The 24,460-nt window shown below is 45.0% G+C and overlaps 1 protein-coding gene across 3 annotated transcripts in view; it reads left to right on the plus strand.

Moving 5' to 3' along the window:
• The first annotated feature begins 1,368 nt into the window (after positions 1-1,368).
• The window catches only part of LOC126101090 (BRCA1-associated protein-like), a 31,896-nt gene continuing 8,804 nt past the window's right edge, over positions 1,369-24,460 (plus strand). The window contains exon 1 of one of the 3 annotated variants that reach the window (XM_049911769.1): positions 1,369-1,500. In XM_049911769.1, the coding sequence (XP_049767726.1) occupies positions 1,495-1,500 (6 nt within the window). In that variant the 5' untranslated portion in view covers positions 1,369-1,494. Of the gene's footprint in view, positions 1,529-1,625; positions 1,742-24,460 lie in introns of those variants that run through there. The other 2 variants (XR_007522256.1, XR_007522257.1) reach the window with 2 other exon arrangements.

The raw sequence follows: 24,460 nt of genomic DNA on the forward strand, positions 1-24,460 counted from the left end.
ACTGTTTGACTGTTATTATTTTCTGTGAAGAACTTCAACAGTTGCTGTTTCAGCCATGTTTAAAATCTTGAAAGATGCCAAGATTGTTTGTTAGAACGAGGTAGGAGAAGAAACGGGGACATCACACAAATTATGAGGAAGAATATGACAATTTCAAATTTATGTGAAAATTTCGGACTATTACTTCTTTCCGATCTCGTGTTTCAGAGAATGGAGTGTATGCACGAAATGTGAAACTATTTCCTAACGTAAAACTTTTTGCTTGTAGTAGGACTAATAGGCATTTCATGTTGGTACTTTGTGAATTGTATTCTCTCGTGTTATTTATGTAAATGAGGTAGTTAAAATGACCTTCTGTGCCAAAACAGTCTCTCTTATTTGGCATGTGTTACAACTGCTGGGATATTAGGAAGACCTGTTTCGTTTTATCTACCAGACAGTGACAAAATAGACGTAATCATATCGAGAAATCACATTAGTTCAAATTGTTCTGAGCACTATGGGACTTAACATCTGAGGTCATCAGTCCCGTAGAACTACTTAAACCTAACTACCCTAAGGACATCACACACATACATGCCCGAGGCAGGATTCGAACCTGCGACTGGAGCTTTCGCGTGGTTCTAGACTGACGCGCCTAGAACCGCTGGGCCACACCAGCCGGCACTACACTAGTCTTGGGTACTATTTGTATTAACAGCTTTTACACTACTGGACAACAACCTAAAGATTGAAGAAATGTGTACTGTCTTGCTTGTCTCTTGTCTTTACTGGTTTTATGTTTCTTATATTTAATTTTACGTCACACAAAAGAGATTAGTTAACAGACAATAAAGAGTGATCGTGAGGTTTCTTTTTTTATTATTATTATTATATTTTTTAAAGGGGTGGTGGGATGTCAAACCGGCCGACTGGCAGCAGGAGAGGCACCACAGAGGATATTTTAATTTCCACTGTCTTGAATGTAGGTTTGATGGCTTCCATTACGAAATATAAAAGTTTGAATTCCACAGAGCGAAATAAGAGTGTCGTGCGATAGAAGAATATCGTGTGAAGAGCCGTGGCACTGTACTTTGGCACACTTAAGACCAAATGACATGACTAACATTTCCTCGATCATAACTGTTTTATACAGCAAATTCTTCAGAAAGATGTGCGCAATAAAACGAAAATATTTTGGAAAAATTGATTTTTAAAATAATTTTTGATGTACTATCTCAAACGCTCCGTTTCGGAAATATCGTAGATCTGGGACTGAATATAGATAGTATGGAAACCCATGAACGTCTCTCCACACGCATTAAGTATGGTACAAGATCGCAGGCCAGCAACATTGATTCCAGCTGCGCTGTCGCCACCAGACTGAGCGACTCGTAACTTTTCGGCTGTTTTCGGTGAGGTTCACGAGCGGAGCCCAGGACGCCGTCTGTCAGTAATCAATAGTGATGCCCCGCTATGTAATGACACACGTCCGGCATAATTCGACAGTGAAATATGGAGGTGTGGCTCTAATCCATATCTCTTCTTTGTAAGTGAACAAATATGTTCTTGTAATCGGTGGGACAGGCAATCGCTCGCAAGCAGCACTGCCCGTGTTGTTATATTATGTTCGATCGATAGCCACACCAAGTGGACTTGCACCTGTTGTGCACCAAGACTATACGTCGTTTTTGTGAAATGGGTGTTGAATACATATACTGAAGCTGTAAGGTTTTTCTTTAGCATGGTGGTGTAAAAGGGGGTAAGAAATCAGCTTTTTAGAAATATTGGATACAATATCCTTGATCACAACTGCTGTATATTTACTTGGGAAAGATATACTTTAACTGTAGCCCGAAAATCTTTGCAAACGTGTGAAGCGTTTCAAAGTATGACCTTTACACCAAAATGTATAACGCAATTTGGGAACTGTTATTTGTGAAAGATGATATTGTGGCTAAAAATTCTAAAAAGCTTAGCCTTAGCCTACAGCTGCCGATACAACACTGCACAATATAACACATTCCCGAAACCTTAGTTTAGGTTTACAATTCACGTGTACGATATATGAACTGAGAAAGTGACTTATATGGACAAATAATTAAAATTTAATACTACTACACAGTATATCTCGACACTTGCTCGGACTGAAGTTATGTATTGCCGCCGCCGCCCCCCCCCCCCCCGACTAAAATCTTTGTTTTATCTCGGTTTTAGGCATAAATGCCAAAATACTGCTGATAGTATTTGGGGTCGAGGGGAAACTAGTATTGAACATTCCTGTGTATCCAATATTTGTTTCGTATCAAATCCATAAACTGAAAGAGAATCAGCAGGCTTAGCATAAAGTTATTTGTTTACTGTTCTGTCTTGTATAACAACTTGATCATTGGCAAATAACGTCGTGTTAATATATTTATTCACCCCATTATTTATACCTGATGAGCCTGCCCAGTTAGCCGTGCGGTCTAACGCACAGCTTTCCGGACTGGGAAGGAGCGCCTGGTCCCCAACACGAATCCGCCAAGCGGACTTGTGTCAAGGTCCGGTGAGCCAGCCAGTCTGTGGATGGTTTTTAGGCGGTTTTCCATCTGCCTTGGCGAATGCGGGCTGGTTCCCCTAGCTACACAATGTCAGAGGTTGCTGCGCAAACAAGTTCTCCACGTATGCGTACACCACCATTACTCTACCACACAAACAGAGGGATTACACTCGTCTCATGTGATACGTTCCCTGAGGGGGGGGAGGGAGTCCGAAACGCACAATAACCCTGAAGGAGTGGTTTGGTGTGGGGCGGTGGAGGGGTGAAATGGACTGCAGTAGTCGTCGTGGGGCTGTGGACCACTACGGCTGCAGTGGGAACAGAACCTCTCCATCATTTATAGACCCCCGGTTGACATACAATACAATGTACCTGATGATGATCTGTTTCTTTTCCATTTGCTGATCATGTCATATATATATATAAAAAGAAAGATGATGAGACTTACCAAACAAAAGCGCTGGCAGGTCGATAGACACACCGATAGACACACAAACATACACACAAAATTCTAGCTTTCGCAACCAACGGTTGCCTCGTCAGGAAAGAGGGAAGGAGAGGGAAAGACAAAAGGATTTGGGTTTTAAGGGAGAGGGTAAGGAGTCATTCCAATCCCGGGAGCGGAAAGACTTACCTTAGGGGGGAAAAAAGGACGCGCGCGCGCGTGCGCACACACACACACACACACACACACACACACACACACACACACACACATACATACATATATATATATATATATATATATATATATATATATATATATATATATATATGAGGGAAACATTCCACGTGGGAAAAATATATCTAAAAACAAAGATGATAAGACTTACCAAACGAAAGTGCTGGCACGTCGATACACACAAAATTCTAGCTTTCGCAACCAACGGTTGCTTCGTCAGCTTTCCTGACGAAGCAACCGTTGGTTGCGAAAGCTAGAATTTTGTGTGTATGTTTGTGTGTCTATTGATGTGCCAGCGCTATAAGCTAGATACTGAATAATTTTGGTGACAAGCTACACCATAGTTGTACTCCTCAATTTGTTTGTATTTCAGATGTTATCACTTTACTCGTGTCAGTGCCAATTCTGATGTTCACATACAGGCTTTTTGCAACTTGGATCAGCTGTTTAGGGATTCCCATTACTGCTCATAGCTTGTCTCTGTAAATTCTGTCATATGCTTTTTCATAATACGCAAATGCAAGGTGAGTTTCCAGATTAAATTCTCATCTCTCATGAATTACCTGTTTCAGTGCAAAAATGTCTTGTATACATGATCTCCCCCGTCTGGAAACCTGCGTGTTCCTCCACTAAGATCACACCAGTGATACTTTAGAATGTTTCATTTAATATTTTGCTGTAGATTTTGTAAGCAGTGTTCTGATTACTTATGCCCCTGTTGTTGGCTGTGTTACTTCTTTCATCTTTCTTACAAATTGAAATGACCTTAGCTATTTTCTATTCTTTTGATACCTCATATTTTACCCAGGACCTGTCAGAGATGTGTAGTGTACTTAATTCTATGAGACATTCTCTGGGTTTTTAATCGGTTTGGTATTTATTCCATCTAGTCCTGGTGACTTTTGGTTTTTCATTTATTTTAAATTGTCTTTGAGCCTGTCAGATCAGTGTAGTCTGTTCCTTGCAGGTGTCCTTTTTTATTTGCTTCTTTAATTTCTGTTTTGTACCATAGTTCTTTATTATGTGAAACATAGTCAGATGGTTGTATTACATTTTCTTCTTTGTTGAAATGTTTCATCAGTTTGTATGCTGTTTCTTTTCTCCCATGGATGCCATGTTCAACTCTGCTTGCCGATGTGTCCCAAAATCTCTTTTTTTTTGTTTGTTTATTTATTTGTTTTGTTCATTTGCCTGTAGACAAATTTCTTTATATGGATTTGTAATTACACACACACTTATACGCATAATTTATAATAGAGACGTGTAAGATAATGGATAAAACAGGATATACATAAGAAATTCATTATAAAAAAAAACCATGATTGATCACTGAATTATATAAGGCAGAAAGAACAGGCTTCAAACGAGAGGAATGAATCGTAAGACTCCTCCGATAAAATACCTTGGCTTTAGATTGTGTGGAGTAAATTACAAATTAAAATTTATTGTGTTGCTTACGCATTTACTCAATCCTCTTTGTCTACATTGTAATTGATCAACCTAATTATTTATTTGTAATAATTTTAAGATACATAAATTCTTTAATGGATTAAAAACTATTTTTAGTTAAGTATCCTTTAAGATATGTTTTAAATTTGTAGAGTTCCTTTTGTCTTTGTTCACTGTTGATAGTTTATTATACAGCGTGTTACAAAAAGGTATGGCCAAACTTTCAGGAAACATTCCTCACACACAAATAAAGAAAAGATGTTATGTGGACATGTGCCCAGAAACGCTTAATTTCCATGTTAGAGCTCATTTTAGTTTCGTTCTTCCTCCTACGCGCAGTGGAGCATGTTATCATGATTTCATACGGGATACTCTACCTGTGCTGCTAGAACATGTGCCTTTACAAGTACAACACATGTGGTTCATGCACGATGGAGCTCCTGCACATTTCAGTCGAAGTGTTTGTACGCTTTTCAACAACAGATTCGGTGACCGATGGATTGGGAGAAGCGGACCAATTCCATGGCCTCCACACTCTCCTGACCTCAACCCTCTTGACTTTCATTTATGGGGGCATTTGAAAGCTCTTGTCTACGCAACCCCAGTACCAAATGTAGAGACTCTTCGTGCTCGTATTGTGGACGGTTGTGATACAATACGCCATTCTCCAGGGCTGCATCAGTGCATCAGGGATTCCATGCGATAGAGGGTAGATGCATATATCCTCACTAACGGAGGACATTTTGAACATTTCCTGTAACAAAGTGTTTGAAGTCACGCTGGTATGTTCTGTTGCTGTGTGTTTCCATGCCATGATTAATGTGATTTGAAGAGAAGTAATAAAATGAGCTCTAACATGTAAAGTAAGCATTTCCGGATACATGTCCACATAACATATTTTCTTTCTTTGTGTGTGAGGAATGTTTCCTGAAAGTTTGGCCGTATCTTTTTGTAACACCCTGTATATCTTGAATCCTTGGTAAAACAGAGTGGTTTGACCCTTTGCTCCATTCATTCTGTCTAGGCAAAAGCAATCACTTTATCTGGTTTGATGATCATGTATGGAGCTGTTGGCTGCATATTGCTTGAAAAAAACTGCAGTTTGAAATATGTATTCACTTGGAACTGCCAGAATATGCCATTTTTTGAATAGCTCAATGCAGTGGGCCCTTTTTTTGCTCTTGCTTATTGTTCTGACGGCTCATTTTTGCAGTTTGAACCCATTTTCCACTTTCATAGCATTTGCACCTCAGAATATTAAGCCATAACTGATGATAGAATGAGTGTGTATGTGTGCAAAGTATGTTGTTTTTACTGTAACCTGAGCTCAATCCCACGAGCCATTATTTTGTGGAGAGCTGGGGAATTACCCCAGTTACAATACCTTAACAACCACTTATCTCAACAACCAAATAAGTGGTCAGTGCAGACACCCCACTTGGCCCACTAGGAGACACACTAATTGCAGATATATGCAAGGGTGAAGGATATACTTGTGTCACAGCATTCTACAAGTATTATCATCCAGGCCTTCCAATGCAAATGGATTTCAGTCTGCTAATAAGGGACATTTTCATAATCCCTGAAGTATAAAGTCCGTGCGGTCCAATGCCTATTACTACTGTGGCCTTAACAGAAATGGTAAGTATTGGCATTAGCTCCCTTCAATTCACGACTACCTTGAGGACCACCAGTGTCAACCTGTAGCCTCACTAATCAACTCCAAAGCTGTTTAGCTTGAGCTACATAGCAATTAAATTCACATTAATATTTAACAAGCAGAATGTGTGGCATCATCAACCCTGCCAGCAGTTGCATGGCTAATCTGTGCAGTATGTAAAACCACGAAAATTCAGTCAAAGTACAACTCAAATGAACTCGGCTGATTGCAGCAGTACCTAAAACCACTGGTAAATTTAAATGACATACAGCTACAATGCAGACGAACACAGTGGATACCCAGCTGATCTATGCAGCACTTAAAACCCATGAATATTCAATCAGCAACAGCAAAGACAACAAATGAATTAAACAGCTGCCCAGCTGATCCGAGCAGCATCTAAAACCGCTGGTAAATGTAATCCACAAACAGCTAAGAAGCTAACGATCACAGTGGCTCCCAGCTAATCTGTGCAGCACTTAAAAATACATGAAAATTTAATCACAACTGCAACAACCCAAACGAATTCAGTAACTGCCCAACTGACCCTTGCAACACTTAGAACCACATTAACATTTGAACACAAGTCCAAAGAATTCCCTTCAAGGAAATGAAAAGCCAGCACAACCACCTCAAGGTGGCCCACAGCACAACCCACCGAAGCACTCTCTCAACAACTTTCCCCTTCCGTGCCACCACCGGAGCTCCACACGTCCCCTGACCGAAACAAGAGGGTATCACCTGTTTGCCCTGTGTGCAACAACTTAAACCAGTGGGTCTTTCAAATTAAACCTATAGTTGACCTGTGCCAAAAGGTGAGAGAGATGCTTGCAGCAAGTACCATATGGCACAAACTCCACGGCACAGAATTTTTGGCCTGGCTAACTTAGGTACCCTAACCTGCCGCAACCAGCTTTAACTGAGATATATGATCCTAATTACATCACTGTGCTGCAGTCCAAGCAATTGAACTTTTGACAGGTGTCAAGAAATTGATTATTGAAACGGTTTCCTGAACTGTAGTAGTGGCTTCTTCACAATCTTGTCAACAGCCCTACTTGTTGCTGGATAATTCCTAACGAACACCACCTGATTTGGTTTACCTGCCACCCTACAATGTATTTCTTACACTGCTATCAATACACACTACGGATGTTAGCCTTAGCTGCCTTCAACTGCTGTATAGTCATGTCAGCACTAACCATATCCGGCAATGAATCTCCTTTGCCTAAGAGGTTGCTGAGGGGTGAATGGACAGTAAAAGTAAACATTCATTGGGCAGCAGTTGCCTGAGGGGCTTTGTGCCTGGCTGTGTTAAAGGTGCTGAGCCAGGGCACTGACTGATCCCACTTATTTTGACTGTCATGATGATAAGGATTAATGCTGCCCAAAAATTCTGGTTAACTCTTTTGGCATATGAGGGGTCTGGATAATAGGGGTGGTTGTAATGTGCCTAATACTCAAACTAAAACGTAGACTTCTGAAAAGATTGGAGTGAAAAGCAGTCGTGTTGTTATTAACAGGTGTCCTACTAGGCTCAAATACAACACACATTTGTTGCAAACCCTGCACCATGAATTCGGCAATAGCACCCTCGGTGGGAGACAACCAAACAAATCTGGAAAACACATAGACACACCAAAATATACTTGTGTCCATTACAAGTCATAGGCAACAGCTCAACAAAGTCCACATATAATTTTTGAAAGGGATTGCGTCTGGGTTGAATGCCAGAAAAATGTACCTAGTATTTTACACTGGCTTACTCGTAGCACAAATCTGACAATTTCTTACTTCACCATTAATTTCTCTATCCATTCCTTTCCAAATAAACATGTTGTGATTTTTCTGAGTTCTTAAATGACCAAGATGTCCACCGACCAGACATTGCTGAAAGTGTTGAAATATGTATGATATTTCCATCAACTCTTGCTGTACAGCACAACACATGTTCCTTAAGTGAATAGGGTGGCACCGACGCTCTGTTATGTAGCTGATCCTTAGCACCTTAATGGCTACAGCTTGGTCTTGATACTCCCAAATCCCTTCGCACAATGGCAGAAAGTCTATTACAATTAAATTAAGTTGTGAGAGGGCATACTTGGTAACATATGCTGTTCAATTGTTTCCTGGTTAACCAATCTTCTAAGACTGTCAGCAACATGATTTTCAGTCCCCTTAATGTGCACAAACTCAAACCTAAATGCTAATACCCATGTAGCCCATCACACTATTCGCTTGTTCTTACAGTGTTTTCCCAGGATCCAGCTGAATGCCTGGTTATCTGTCTCAAGTTGAAAAGTGATATGTTTGATATAATAACGAAACTTCTCTATGTGTATGCAGTGGGTTGTTTATCTTAATAACACAAACAATGATTTTTTTTAAAATTGAGCACTGCTGATATTGGAGCCGAGGCGAAGGCCTGAAACACAGCTTTTTGTGCTGGACACCATTCAAATTTCTGCTCCAGTCACCTAAAGTGATTCAGCAGGGCTGCCGTTTGGGCTATTTGAGGGACCAAGTCCCCCCCTCCCCCACAGAAAAAAAAGGCAAGCTAGTAAAACCGGGAATGGCTTTGACATTGGTAGTTCTTGGACGACTGGGAACTGCTTGTAATATCTTGCGGTCGACAACTAGTCCCTAGACAGACACTATATGGCATAGAAACTAAATTGGTCTCTGTGCAAAGTTCACCTTACTGGACTAACAGTCAATGCTGCAATATGTAATCTACCAAAAATGTGGTTCATATGACCCCAATGCTCCTCCACAGTCCTATAAACAGGCACATGATCCAGGTAGTGTAATGCGAACTTAATATCTGTAAAGATGGAGACCATGAACTGTGATAATTCTGCTGCCCCAGTGCCCCAAGTGGCATCCTTGCAAAGTCAAGTAAATTCCAGTCTATAATAAATTAATAAATGCAGTGATTTTCATAGAGTATGTTGGTCACTTGCCTCGGGGCTTCTGGGGAGGGGGGATTGGAGGATGTGAGAGGGGAATATTTTATTGTTTCTCTTCTAATACTTCACAAGTCACCAAAGGTGTGCACGGCTTGTACTGATTAGCTGCTATGATACAAATTTTGACACGAAAGTAACATGGATTCACAAATGTGCATTGTAGAGACAGTCATCTTCAGACACTGTCCACATCCGTAACAAGGAATATAAAATTAAATTAAGGATGGTGTTATGCAATACAGTGAGTAGAAGAAGAATGACATACAAAACATTTAGAAAAGATTTGTGCCTCATATTGTGTAATACGTTTGAATATAAGTACAACTGCAATTGTTAATCAATCAATCATCCCCTCCCAAAGGCAACACAACAGTTCATGAGCAGTTACTGTGTCACAACTTTGTGGGCAGTAAGGGTGGCAGCAATATGAAACAGAGAACATTCTATACATCAGAGTCCATCAAACAAGCTGATCGCTCAGCTCTCTTGTCAGGTTACATAAAGATTTAACTACAAGAATACTTTGTGCTTGATGGGTAGCACATTTGTTGAATACTTGTTAAATGTGAAAACAATTGTTAGCACCATTTTAAGAAGAATACAACTGATTTGTATGCTAGTTTGTTGCTGTGGGTGAAACTTGAGTTTATGAATACACATTAGAATTAAAACAATGATAAAAGCAGTGTGTGTAAGCTAGTTGCCCAGCATGAAAAGGCCAAGTTGATTTTACCTCCTTGATTTGATGGCCACGTTTTCTGGGATGTAAAAAAGGAGCCTTGTGGATCAACAGAATGAAACAAATAGATCGACTTCCATATGCAGCAAGATATCGTATGATTTGTGGTGGGGGTACCTGTCATTTTCCCACTTGCTGTTCTGTTTGTGAATGGTGTGTGGGAAGGTCAATTGCCGATAAATTGGCCAGAATTATGAAAGAACAGAATAAAATAATCTTAATTATACATGTATGCATAAAGTTGCTTTGAAAATTGGGATTGAAGTATGGATATTTGGAGCAACCTCACTATTATTGACTAGAAGTGTCCATAAATTCTCATATCCAAATAAATGTGTTGCTGGAAAATGTTTTATCAGTATGTTGTAGCAGCTGTAAAGTAATATTTTGCAGATCAACCAGAATTCCAGTTCAGGAATGGAACCAACACAAGTGAAGAATAGGCTAGAGTTTTACAGTGCCCCCCCCCCCCCATCAACATCTTTACAATGATCTGTAACATAGTCTAAGGTCTAAGAGCATGAAATGTGCCAGCTTGGTTGGGAGGTAGCAAAGCTTATGAGTGAGTATGCAAAGTAACTATTTTGGTAACAGCCTTATCTGTAGTGTAGTTTGATGTTTATGTTTGTGCCATCTTTAACATACTTCCCATAAAAACTGAAACTGCAAGATAAATTTAGAAAATCTATATAATGGTCTAAAATCCAACAAGTTTTTTTGGTGTATATTATGTACACATATTGCATATCAGCTGTGAAAAATGTAAGGGGTATGGTGACATTCATACCAAAAAATGTTGTGTAAAGTAAACTGACATGAAAGGACACTACATAATAAACTTGGTCTATTGTTTTTCACCAGAAGGCACAATCTTTCACTGCAAAGTTGAGAGCTTGTCAAATTTCTCTTGTAACCACAAAATTAAGTAACACATGAAACTTTGTGCCATGGCTGACTGAAATGATGCTATGGACAGCACAATGGACTTGCATTCAGGAGAACAATGATTCAAGTTCCTGCCTGGTCTTAGAGACATAGATTTTCTGTAGTTCCCTTAAATTGATTAGGATAAATGCTAGTATAGTTCTCTGCAAAAGGACATCCCCACCCCGATCAACCAGCCTTTAACTCACTTCTCCACTTCATTGTGTTCCACAAACATCTTCCTCTGCCTGCACTAGAGTGAATTTACTTGTGCCACATTCCATCAAGTTCCCTTGCCACTTCTCCCTCCTGGCCATCAGCCTCTCTTCCCTCCCAACCCTCCCTTCTCCTCCCTAACTACTTTCTCCTCCCACCCACTCCACTCACCACAATCCTCCCCCCCCCTCCCCCCATTTTGGGCTTATATGCAGTGATAAAATAGTTTTTCTTTCTTCCGTGCGAGTGTGACTGTGACGGTCTGGCTGCATGGCCACCATTTACGTAGTTAACCCTGAGAAGGACATTGTCCAAAAGCTTTGCAACATTTTTAGTCTCATTCATGTGCTTCTCAAGTGTTCAATGCCTCAGTTGTATGCTGTGTTGTTACCTTTACTTGCTTCTGTACAAGAACCAATTAAGATGTGTATCAGCAAGGTCACTATGGTATGAGGCAAAATTTACAGAATTCTTATTTTGAGTTTTGAGAAGCTGGAAAAGGTGATTTAAATAATTCTACTCTATATTGTTAGGTTGCCAAGAAAATGACATGCAACTGTAATGGGATGTCAGCTGATAAATGTATGTTGTGAAGACTGATAATGAATGTGGTGGCTAGGAAAGTTGGAGAAAGACAAAATACATTTAAAGCAGAGTCCTAGTTTTTATATTACTAGGATGGGGAGGGAAATTAGGCATACAGTTTTCAAAGGAATGTTACTGACATTTACCTTAAAGCAATTGGATGGGACTTGAATCCAGTTCTTTGTGAATGTTAATCCATTTCATTAATCATTGTGTGAAGCAGAAAACTGTTATGCTGTTGTACACACTTCTGGAATTTACAGAAAAAAAATTCTGGAAAGGTATCATTGTCATATGGGTATAGCTAAACTTGTTCAACAACTGTAAGTAGAAGTCAAGGTCTTTTTCTATGTAAAAAAGCATAATGGCAGGGGACAAAGACTACAAGCAAGACACTAATTGATATATTGCCGACATACGCCACAATATTATAGCAAAAATGTGATACAGTTAACAACAACAAAATACTTTCTCACTACTGGTTTGTTATTTGATAAAAATTAAAAAGTTGTGTTAAATGAAGAAATGTCTCTGATAATGCTTCTACGGTTCCATTTCCACAGTCCAAATATGCAGTGTTTCAGACTACTAAATTCCTATCTGGGATTGTAGTACATGGACAAAAAAGCCAGTGGAAAACTACATGAAAATGTGAGAGCTGTTGTATGGAATTAATGATCAATTCCCAATCTATGAATGGTTCATTAAGGCAGAACTAAACTCCTGTAGTTAAAAAAAATGTTCTAGGTCAAAGTTGACGTGGGCCAAGTAAACAAGGTTCCAGTTTAGGTGGGCCTGAAATAGTTCAAAACTGATTCTAGGGTAACATCTGAAGTTACAAATTTATTTTCTTTCATAATTTAAAGTAGATGCTCACATTAATAAGTATATCCAGATGTGGAAATAATTTCATATGCAAATTTTCAAGTGTTTTCAAAACTGGCAGGAAAATATTCATGAACTTCAGATACGCCAACTTCATAAAACTTTGTATTCAAATCTGACTTATACAGGAAGAAAATTATCGCCATTTGCATTGATCACTTACTGATTTAATATTTAGTGCAGAAACTGAAGAGATCAAAGAAAACTAGTTTTTCAGTAATTTAAAATCTACAAATGCTGAATCAAGCTTTCGGAGACTCAAATTTTTTTTATGGATGTGTTCCACGTGATAGGAATGTGAACTCTTAGGGAAAATAGTTTGCTGCTCAATGTAAAGATGACATGTTGAGTTGCAGATGGGAACCTTTTATTAACCTGACACATTCCACATCATTACAAAGTGTTGTATTCATGATCTATGGAACAAGTACTAATTTAATCTAATCTAAAAAAGACTGTTGCATATTTAGCTTTCAGTCAAAGTTCTCATCACACACCTCACACACACCTGATTGGTGTTTCTGGCAGCTTGGACTAGAATGCAGCTGTTTAAGGAGTTGGGCATTCTGATTACTGATTCACAGTACATTATCCCCTCACAAAGTTTGTTGTAAATAATCCATGACAGTTCAAAAGGAATAGTGAGGTACGGTAAATAATTATAATACCAGAAGGAAAAATGAAATTTCATGTTAAGGTTGTTTTTAACACAAAAAGGGGTGCCTGTGCTGCAACAAAAATTAGTGATCACTTACCCAGTGATATAAAATGTCTGACAGAAAGCAAAGAAAAATTTGTAGCAGACTGAGAGTGTTTCTACTTGCCAACTCCTCCTGTTCGGTAGAAGAATTTCTATTACTGTAATGTGTAGAAGATGGTGGGTAGGAGTTGCTAACTCATCTGCATATCTTTTTTCTTTGTGGGAAAAAAATCTCATAGAAATGTTCAAAATGTAAATGTATGTACAAATTAATTCGCGATGTAAATGACTCATTCCACATTATTACGATCTAGCATGTTAAATGATCTATGGCATGTAACTAACCAACACCTGTCACGTTGAATGAAAGTAGCAATCTGGAGTTGGGTGGGGAAGGGGGAGGATAGCAGGGTACAGGTGTGTGTGGGGGGAGGGGGGGGGGAGGTGGAGAGAGGAGAGCTGCCTGGCAGAGCATGCAGGATTTAGATGGAGCCATGACAAGACTGCTAGGAGCAGCATTGGGGGGGCTGTAAGGCATGTCGGGATGAGGGGTGGAAAAAGAGAGGAGCAAGGAAGGAGAAAGATGGGAGGGTGAGGGGGGGGGGTTGCGTTGGCAGAGGGTGGCACAAAAAAAGGGTGAGGGGACGTGAACATGGAGGTGGTGTTAGGACAGAAAGTGTTGGATAGAGGGTGTGGGAACAGTAGGTCACTGTAAGTTGAGGAGAATATGTTCTGTTAACTCCCATCTGTGCAGTTCAGAAAAGCTTGTGGTGGAGAAGAGAATCCAGATAGCCCAGGTTGTGAAGCAGCCATTGAAACAGTATGTTATGTTCAGCTGCATCTTGTGACACAGGTTGGTATACCATGCTGTTGACCACAGTTCAGAAGTGGCCATTCATCCTGGTTGACAGCTGGTTGGTAGTCATACCAATATAAAAAGCTGTGAAATGATTGCAGCAGAGCTGGTATGACATGGCTGTCTTCAGAGGTTTCTGAGCCTCTGATGGGGTGGGATAAGCCTGTGGCAGGACTGGAACAGGGTGGGTGGATCTGCACTGGGTCTGCCACAGGAATATGATCCGTATGGCAAGGGGGTTGGGATTGAGAGTGGCATAGGGATGGACTAGGATGATGGGCTAGGATGTTATGGAGGTTTGGTGGGTTGGAACACCACTAGTAGTAGTGGGAAGGATCTTGGGTCATAGGTCCCTTATGTCGGGCCATAACGAATGAAGTATTTCAGTATATATAGACACACACAGAACACAATCCCATTTTAACTCTATATAATTTTCCTAGCCTTGGTCCAACATTTTGAAGCTATACAAAAAAATTCCACCAAGCCACTTATTTTGGAATCAAAACTGCAGGTCAAATCCAGTTAATATGGTGGATGATGCAATAATTGAAACATCAGTTCCAAAATTTTGTCCACTGAAACTATGCAGGTGGGCACCCACGTGCTCTTCCCTCCCTGTTCTCGCTCCTTCACCTCTGCCCCTTCCTTCCCTTGCTCGGTGTTCTTCATGATGTGGACCTAGCTGCCCAAGTGCTTTCTTGTATTCCTTCTGGATTTTGTTCCTCTTGCCTTTTCTTTTTCACCTTTTCTTTTTTGGTATTTTTGGTCTCCCTTTGTTGTTTGACCTCCACTTCTAAATTTTCTCTCTGTAGTGTGATCCATGTGGAGAACAACTCCCTCCCTAGCATCTACGGTGTGAATTCCTCTCCCTCCCTCCTTCCCCTCTTCCTTTCCCGCAAGAGCCCTGTCCTCCCTCCCCTTGCCCCACTAAGTCACCATTATGGCCCCCTGCGGGTTCGGGGGTTAGAATAGGCCCGCGGTATTCCTGCCTGTCGTAAGAGGCGACTAAAAGGAGTCTCACATGTTTCGGCCTTATGTGATGGTCCCCTCTCGGGTTTGACCTCCATCTTTCTAAATTATTCCGAAGAGCGAGCCAATTGGGGAAGGGCGCCTTACGTGGTGCACTGTATCCGTCGTGCATTGAGACCTTTAGCCGGCTTTTTCGTCGTTGCAATGGTGTCACGCTCGTTTTCCATCTCTTGGGCGAGGATACGTCCCTGGGTGCGATACCCACGCTGCACTCTGCAGTGTTTCTTTTAACTGCAACGACGACCTTGGACAGTTTTGCACCTAAGATCCAGCACGGTAGCCAGTCCGTTGTGGTGGGGCCGCCATGTACCCTCTTGGTTGTAGCCCCCTGACAACACAGGGATCGCTCTACTGATGCCTGCGCCGTTAACTCCCCACGTATGCCAAGGAGTAGATGCCCGTCTCCCTGGGGCATCAGGACTCCCGGCAATGGACATCCTGCCAGGTGGCTATTGCTGCGGCTGGGTGGCGCCCGTGGGGAGGGCCCTTGGTCGGAGTAGGTGGCATCAGGGCGGATGACCCGCAATGAAGCGTGGTACATCATCTCTCGCTGGCAGCCAGCCGCCAGCAGTCTCTAAGCGTTCTCGGGCTCACTTTAATGCTGAAAAGTACAATCCGAAAACATTCCCCTCTCTGGCCACGCCGTGGGAGGAGCGTAAGTCTCAGGATGGAGGTAATAGTTATTCGCCCCGATTCTTAGTTTGTACGAGAGCTGATGGGGAGTCTTTTCTCTCCACAAAGCCTCAGTTCTTCGTCGAGCATTTAGAGGACAAGTTTGGGGAGGTGGAGGGCTTGTCAAAAATGCGCTCTGGATCGGTTCTGATTCAAACTGCATCCTCTGCCCAGTCACGACGTTTGCTTGCTTGTGACAAGTTGGGGGATGTTGCTGTTACGATCACGCCGCATAAGAGTTTAAATATGGTTCAGGGAGTTATTTACCATAAGGACCTTCTTTTGCAGTCTGATGACGAGCTGCGCGCCAACTTAGAGCGCAGGGGTGTACATTTCGTCCGGCGCGTTCATCGGGGTCCGAAGGAAAATCAGATAGCTACCGGTGCCTTCATCTTGGCCTTCGAGGGTGATACGTTACCGGAAAAGGTCAAGGTGATGGTCTACCGATGTGATGTCAGGCCCTATATTCCTCCCCCGATGCGGTGCTTCAAGTGCTGGAAGTTCGGCCATATGTCTTCCCGCTGCACTTCCAGCCTCACATGTCGAGATTGCGGACGCCCGTCTCATCCCGATACTCCATGTGCCCCGCCTCCCATCTGTGTCAACTGCGGGGAGCACCATTCACCTTGCTCGCCTGACTGCAAAGTCTTTCAGAAAGAGCGCAAAATTATGGAATATAAGACCCTGGACCGGCTGACCTATACTGAGGCCAAAAGGAAATATGACAGACTCCATCCTGTGCGAATGACATCTTCTTATGCAGCTGCTACGACAACTGTGCTAGCCCCATCAGTTTTGAGACTTCCAGCCAGCTCAATAAGCAGTAAGACTCCTCCTGCCCCCTTGCCTGTGGGGGGCTCTACCCAACCGGTTGCTCCTGCACCACCTACCTCAGGAGCGACCTCCTCCCACCCGTCGGGGACGTCCGTCCCCGCTTCTCAGCCGGAGAAGCGTCTAACTTCTTCGGCTACTCTCGCCCGTAAGAGTTCCCTTGGGACCCTCCCTTCCCAGGGTTCCACCAGCGGGAAGGATGACGGCCGCCAGTGGCATAAGTCCTCACCAGCGGCCGGGCGTAGGGCTTCACGATCCTCCTCTGTCCCCGGAGACTGAATCGGTGAAGCCTTCCCAGCCGGTGCAACCCAAGGTTCAGCGAGAGAAGTCCAAGAGAAAGACCTCTAAGGCCAAAGAACTTGCGGTGGCGTCAACCCCACCGCACCTTTCGCGCTCTGCGTCTGAGGATGCAGTCGAGATTCTAGCGTCCGCTGAGGACCTCGATCTCGCTGGTCCCTCAGACGCCATGGATGCCTCTCGTACGGGTACTGAATCGGTGGCAGTGAGTGAACAAGCGGCGTAAATTGCCTTCCCAGTCCTTTCACGCCTTTCTCAGCCATGGACAATATCATCCTCCAGTGGAACTGCGGCGGTTTTTTCCACCATCTAGCTGAGCTCCAACAACTTATCAGCCTTCACCCTTTCTTCTGCATTGCTCTTCAGGAAACTTGGTTTCCAGCAATGCGAACCCCCGCCCTCCGTGGCTATCGGGGTTATTATAAGAAACGGGCAGCATATGAAAGGGTGTCGGGTGGCGTCTGCCTCTATGTCCCTCACACTCTGCACAGCGAGTCTGTCCCTCTCCACACACGTTTAGAGGCTGTCGCTGTTCGGGTGTGGACGCCACAGGCTGTTACCGTCTGCAGTCTTTACCTTCCACCGGATGGTGATGTCTCGCAGCATGTCCTGGCTGCGCTGATAGCCCAATTGCCGCCACCTTTCTTGCTATTGGGCGACTTCAACGCCCATAACCCTCTGTGGGGTGGGTCAGTGGCAACAGGTCGAGGCGCCATCGTCGAGCATTTATTGTCGCAGCTCGATCTCTCGATTTTAAATGATGGTGCCTTCACACACTTCAGTGTGGCGCATGGCACATACTCCGCCATTGACCTTTCAATATGTAGCCCTAGCCTCTTACCGTCTGTCCAATGGAGTGTGCATGACGACCTGTGTGGTAGTGACCACTTTCCGATCTTTCTGTCACTACCACAGCGTCACTCTTCTGGGCGCCCTAGCAGATGGGCTATGAATAAGGCTGACTGGGACTTGTTCTCCTCCACTGCCGCTCTTGAGTCTCTCTCTAATGACGACATTGATGCGGTGGTTAAATCGGTCACCACCGGCATCGTTACTGCCGCCGAATCTGCCATTCCCCGTTCTTCTGGGTCCCCTCGGCGGAAGGCTGTGCCTTGGTGGTCGCCTGAGATCTCTGAAGCGATTAAAGATCGCCGGCGGGCGCTCCAGCGTCACAAGCGACATCCCTCCTTAGACCACCTTATCGCCTTCAAACGGCTGCGTGCACGGGCCCGCCTCCTTATCCGCCAAGGCAAGAAGGAGTGCTGGGAGCGGTATGTGTCCACCATTGGCCTCCATGTCACTCCTTCGCAGGTCTGGGCCAAGATTCGACACGTCTACGGCTATGGGACCCCTATCAGCGTCCCTGCGCTCTCACTGAATGGAGCAGTTTGTACTGACTCCGACGTCATTGCCAATCGCTTAGCAGAGCATTTTGCTATGAGTTCCGCTTCTGCGAATTACCCCCAGGCCTTCCGCTCCATTAAAGAGCGGATGGAACGTCGGAGCCTTTCGTTTCGCACCAACCACCCAGAATCTTACAATGCTCCATTCAGTGAGTGGGAATTTCGCAGTGCCCTAGCTGCTTGCCCTGATACTGCTCCTGGGCCAGATGGCATCCACTGTCAGATGCTGAAACACCTTTCAGTGGACTGCCAGCGGCGCCTTCTCGATCTTTACAACCGTCTTTGGGTCGAGGGGGTGTTTCCGTCGCAATGGCGGGAAGGCGTTGTCATCCCCGTTTTGAAACCTGGAAAGACCCCTCTGGAGGTGGACAGCTACCGCCCCATTAGCCTCACCAACGTTCTTTGTAAGCTTCTCGAACGGATGGTGAGCCGGCGCTTAAATTGGGTACTGGAGTCTCGGGGCCTTCTGGCTCCGTCTCAGGGTGGGTTCCGGAAAGGCCGCTCCGCTGCCGACAATCTGGTGAGCCTGGAGTCGGCCATCCGTACTGCCTTTGCCCGCCGTCAGCACCTGGTCGCTGTCTTTTTCGACATGCGGAAGGCGTACGATACGACATGGCGTCATCACATCCTTTCTACGCTTCATGGATGGGGTCTTCGGGGCCCTCTGCCGATCTTTATCCGCAATTTCCTGTCGTATCGTACCTTCCGCGTGCAAGTCGCAGCCTCCTATAGTTCCACCCACGTCCAGGAGAACGGTGTGCCACAGGGTTCTGTTTTAAGTGTCTGCCTGATTTTAATAGCCATTAACGGGCTCGCTGCGGCCGTGGGAAATTCTGTCTCTGCTTCCCTGGATGCTGACGACTTCTGCCTTTATTACAGCTCTACTGGCATTGCAGCTGTTGAACGTCAGCTACAGGGCGCTATCCGTAAGGCGCAGTCTTGGGCTGTAGCGCATGGGTTTCAGTTTTCGGCAGCCAAGACCCGCGTTATGCATTTCTGCCGGCGCCGAACAGTCCATCCTGAGCCGCGGCTTTATCTTGCCGACGAACTCCTTGCTGTGGTGGAGACCCACAGGTTTTTGGGGGTGGTTTTCGATGCCCGGTTGACTTGGCTGCCTCATATCCAGCAGCTTAAACAGACGTGTTGGCGGCATCTAAATGCTCTGAGATGCTTGAGCCACACCCGCTGGGGCGCCGACCGCTCTACCCTCTTGCGGCTCTACCAGGCGTTAATCCAGTCCCGTCTGGATTATGGGAGCCTGGCTTATGGCTCAGCATCCCCATCTGCGTTACAGGTGCTGGACCCAATTCTCCACAGCGGGATACGCCTTGCCACTGGTGCTTTCCGCACCAGCCCTGTGGACAGCGTACTAGTGGAGGCAGGTGTACCTCCACTGCGGTTCTGGCGCCAACGTTTGCTGGCCGCTTATGCTGCCCATGTTCTAAGCCTGCCCGGGCATCCAAATTATCGTGTCCTGTTCCCGCAGTCAGTCGTCCATCTGCCAGACCGTCGGCCCCGGTCGGGTTGTCCGATCGCCGTACACGTCAAGGAGCTTCTCTGCGGGCTTGGGTTTTTCCCTGTTCCACCTCCTTTCCGGGCGCCTCTGCGTACACCCCCGTGGTGTGTTCCTCGCCCTTGCCTTCGGCTCGACTTGGCACAGGGCTCGAAGGACTCGGTCCCTCCAGAGGCCTTCCGCCGCCGCTTTTATTCCATCCTGGCCACGTATCAGGGCTCTGGAATTGTTTACACCGACGGTTCGATGGTTGCTGGTCGTGTCGGGTATGCGCTAACTCTAGGGGACCATTCCGAACAACGGTCCTTGGCAGCTGGCTGCAGCGTTTACACTGCTGAGCTAGTCACCATCTTTCGAGCCCTAGAGTATATCCGCTCCTGCTCAGGTGAGTCCTTCGTTATCTGTAGCGATTCCCTGAGCGGTTTACGAGCTCTCGACCAGTGTTTTCCTCGTTCTCGTCTGGTGATGGCTATCCATGAGTCCCTGCATACTCTTGCGCGTTGCGGCCGCTCTGTGGTCTTTGTGTGGACCCCCGGTCATGTCGGTATCCCGGGCAATGAACAAGTTGACCGCCTGGCGAAAGAGGCCACGAGTAAACCATCTCTGGATGTTGGCCTCCCAGAGGCTGATTTGCGGGCAGTCCTCCGCCGAAAAGTTTTTGCGCTTTGGGACGCTGAATGGCGCGATCGGATTACACCCAATAAACTCCGTGCCATTAAGGAGACGACGACTGTGTGGCGGTCCTCCATGCGAGCCAACCGCAGGGACTCAGTCGTCCTTTGTCGGCTCCGCATTGGCCACTCCCGGCTAACACACAGTTATTTACTGCGCCGGGAGGACCCTCCTGTATGTCACTGCGGAGCGGCTTTGACGGTGGCCCACATTCTGTTGGCCTGCCCCCTTTTAGCTGTGGTCAGGCAGACATTTGCGCTGCCTGATACGCTTCCTGCCGTTTTATCTGATGACCCTGTTATGGCTGCCTTAGTTTTAAGTTTTATTAGGGCAGGGAGTTTTTATTCTTTCATCTGAGTGTTTGTTTTATTTTATTTTTTGTGTTGATTCTGGCCTTTGGCCTATGATTTTAAACTGATCTTTTATTGTGTTTCTAAGTGGTTGGCTTTTCCTTTTTTATTTCTATGGTCGGCCAACCACTGTCACACTCTGTGTGGTTTTAGTTCGTTTTGTCTTGTGCCTTGTCTCCGTTTCTCTTGTTCTAAATCGTCTGTGATCTATTCTGTTCCTCGTTTTTATTCTCTGTGGGTGTTCTTTGTATTTGGAAAAAGGGACCGATGACCGTAACAGTCTGGTCCCTTTCATCCCCCAAACCAACCAACCAACCAGTCACCATTATGTGTTGTAGCCAGTACATGTGATGAGGTTATTATGTACCCATCTGGCTGAGCCCGCTGACAACTCAGGGATCACACCTCTTGAATGTGAGCTGCTGCCTCCCTTTGTATGCCTAGGAATGGTTGCTCATCATTCTGGGGCATCGGAACTCCTGGCAACGACCACCATGTCGGATGGCTCTTACCACAGCTGTGTGGCAACCACAGGAAGAGGACAACGGTTCAAACCTGTGTCCGGCTGTCCTCATTTAGGTTTTCTGTGATTTCCCTAAATTGTTTCAGGCAAATGCTGGGATGGTTCCTGTGAAAGGGCACAACTGACTTCCCTCCCCATCCTTCCCTAGCCCGATGACCTCATTGTTTGGTTCCCTCCCCAAAATCAACCAACCAACCACAGGGAGAGCCCCTTATCAGATTTTATAGTATGAGGGTGGATACTTTGCATACGAAAAGCATTAGGCTCCAAAAAACTGGCCATTCTTGTATGGTTGTTTCCTCGGTTGGCAGTGGATCATTTAATACTGCTTGTTACGATCCTGCGGCCTTTTTCTTGTCTGGCTGCACCCTGGGAGGTGGGCCAGGCTCACTGTCTTGGGGTGAAACACTTTCCTCGCTACCTGGTGTATGCTAGGACTGATGGGGTCACTTTCATCAGCACAAAGCCTTTACTTTCTGTGGAAAATATCAAAGACAAGTTTGGCGAAGTTGAGTCTCTCAGTAAGATGTGGTCGGATTTGCTGTTGATCAAAACTTCTCGTGCCACCTGATCTGCAGCCATTCAAACTTTGACCATCTTGGCAATGTCTTGGTGTCCATTACTCATGACCAGTCTTTGAATGTGGTTCAGGGAGCCATTTTTCATGGGACCTCATCCTTAAAACTGATGAGGAACTCCGGGCTAATTTGGAATGACGGGGCATTCATTTTGTTCAGTGTGTTCAGAATGGTCGTAAGGACAATCGTATCAATACTGGCATCTCTATCCTGGCATTTGAGGGAGATACCCTCCTAGAGGTCAAGATTGTGTGTTATAAGTGTGACTTGAAGTTATATGTCCCGCCACACATGAGACATTTTCGAGATTGGTATTTCACATACGTGTCTTCCTGCTGTATGGAAGACCCTTTATGTAGTGAATATGTACACCCACTCCATGAGGGGAGGTCGTGTTGTGCCACCCGTGTATATTAATTGTCATAACTGTAACTCTCCGTGCTCGCCAGATTGCCCAATTTATAAGAAGGAAAAGAAAGTACAAGAGTATAAGCCCCTTGATAATTTATCCTACACTGAGGCTCATCAGAAACATGACCATCATCAACCTATGTCAGTGACATCTAATTTTCCGTCTATTATGTCCTTTCCCCCTACTGCCTCCTCCTTACCCCAGTCCCACTCCCCTCTTCTCTCCGCTTCCCTTGCAGTTCCTGCGACCTCCACTACAGATGCCACTCACCCTGCCCAGCTGGAGAAGTGTCCCTTCTTCAGCACCTGCCGGTGAGGAGGCTCCCTCCCAGGACCCCTACTCCGGCATCCCCCAGGCTGGAGGTCTGTTGCCACAACTCAGCCACGGTACCAATGGTCCATGCACCCCAGGGTCGCCTCCTCTCTCTCTCTCTCTCTCTCTCTCTCTGTGTGTGTGTGTGTGTGTGTGTGTGTGTGTGTGTGTGTGTGTGTGTGTGGTGTGTGTGTGTGTGTGTTTTGGATCTTGCAGAGGCTTGGTCTCACTCTGTGCCCTGTGCTCCTCAGACTATGAAAGAGGAGAATGAGGAGGAGGAGAAGAAGAAGAAATATAAGTCCCAGGACAAGGCCACTCCAGTCCCCCAAGAGGTACCATCACCCTCTTTGCACCTTGAGCCTGATCTCTTATTTACGGATGTCAAGTCTTCTCATTGGTGACTCAGCAATGCAATTGACTCCAGCTTGTTGACCTCACATTTGGATCCTCATTATATGCTTATTCAATGGAACAATAATGGATACTACTGTCGCTTACCCAAGTTGCAGTCCCTTATTTCCTTTTACTTGGCAGCTTGTGTTGTTCTACAGGAATCTCATTTTACTGATACTCATCGACCCTTTGTGGGTTCTGTCGGAACCAGGTCAACCCTTTGAGGGCTTCCGGTGTCATTTGCATGTTGGTCTGTACAGATGTTATTGGTACCTGGATCCCCCTTCGTACCACATTGAAAGCAGTTGCCATCTGAGTCCACTTGTACCCTGTGATCACGGTTTGCAATCTCTTGTCTCCCTCCTGACCAGCCAGCTACACCCGTTGCCCTAATTGCCCTCCGTCAGCAGTTCCCCCCTCTGTTTCTCTTCCTTGGGGATTTAATGCTCATCACCCTTTGTAGGTCAACGCTTTCTCTTCTAGTTCCCTTACTCATTTTAGTGCCGCCTACGTCACTTTCTCTGCCACTGATCTTTCACTCACTTCCCCTCCCTTGTTCTTTCCTTACACTAGTTGCCACATTGACCTCTGTGATAGTGACCACTTCCCGTTCATCGGGCTTTCCATTGAGCTGATTGGCCTCTGTGTACCTCCCAGGACATGTTTACACCTTCTTTGTCAGGTTGTATTGATATTGCTCATGATCTGTCCGATAAGATAATTCGTCCCACTACCACTGCCTTGCTCGAAAGATCCCGTTCGCTGCCGGCCAGTCCTGTGGCGGAGCATGGCCATTGCCAATGCTGTCCATCTTCACCATCATGCCTTGCAACATCTTAAATGGCAACTGTCCTCAGCTGGGCTTATTACCTTTAAACGTCTTCTCCTCAAAACCTGTTACCTAATCAAACACAGCAAGTGGGTGTGGTGGGAATGCTTTGTCACCCCTCTAGGTTCTTCTATCCCTTCCTCTATAGTTGTAGGACACACTGCCCAGCTCCAGGTTGCCATCTGGCGGATGCGTGGACGCTCTTGCACGGTTTTAAATTCTCACCCCTGATATTGAGGGTGGAGCATTTCGCCACCCTACTATGGTCCATCCTGATGTAGTACTCTACCTTGACGCCCAACACTTGACTGTGACCCCTAGGTCCAGTTCTTGGGTCTTCTTTCTCCAACAAGCTGAATTGGTTGCCCGATATTCGCCTTCTGAAGGTTGGCTGTTTTTGTAAACTCAGTGTCCTTTGCTTCCTTGCCCACACCTCTTGGGGTAAGGATCATTAGAC

This window comes from Schistocerca cancellata, chromosome 9 (genome assembly GCF_023864275.1).
Source record: "Schistocerca cancellata isolate TAMUIC-IGC-003103 chromosome 9, iqSchCanc2.1, whole genome shotgun sequence".
Taxonomy (NCBI): Eukaryota; Metazoa; Arthropoda; class Insecta; order Orthoptera; family Acrididae; genus Schistocerca; species Schistocerca cancellata.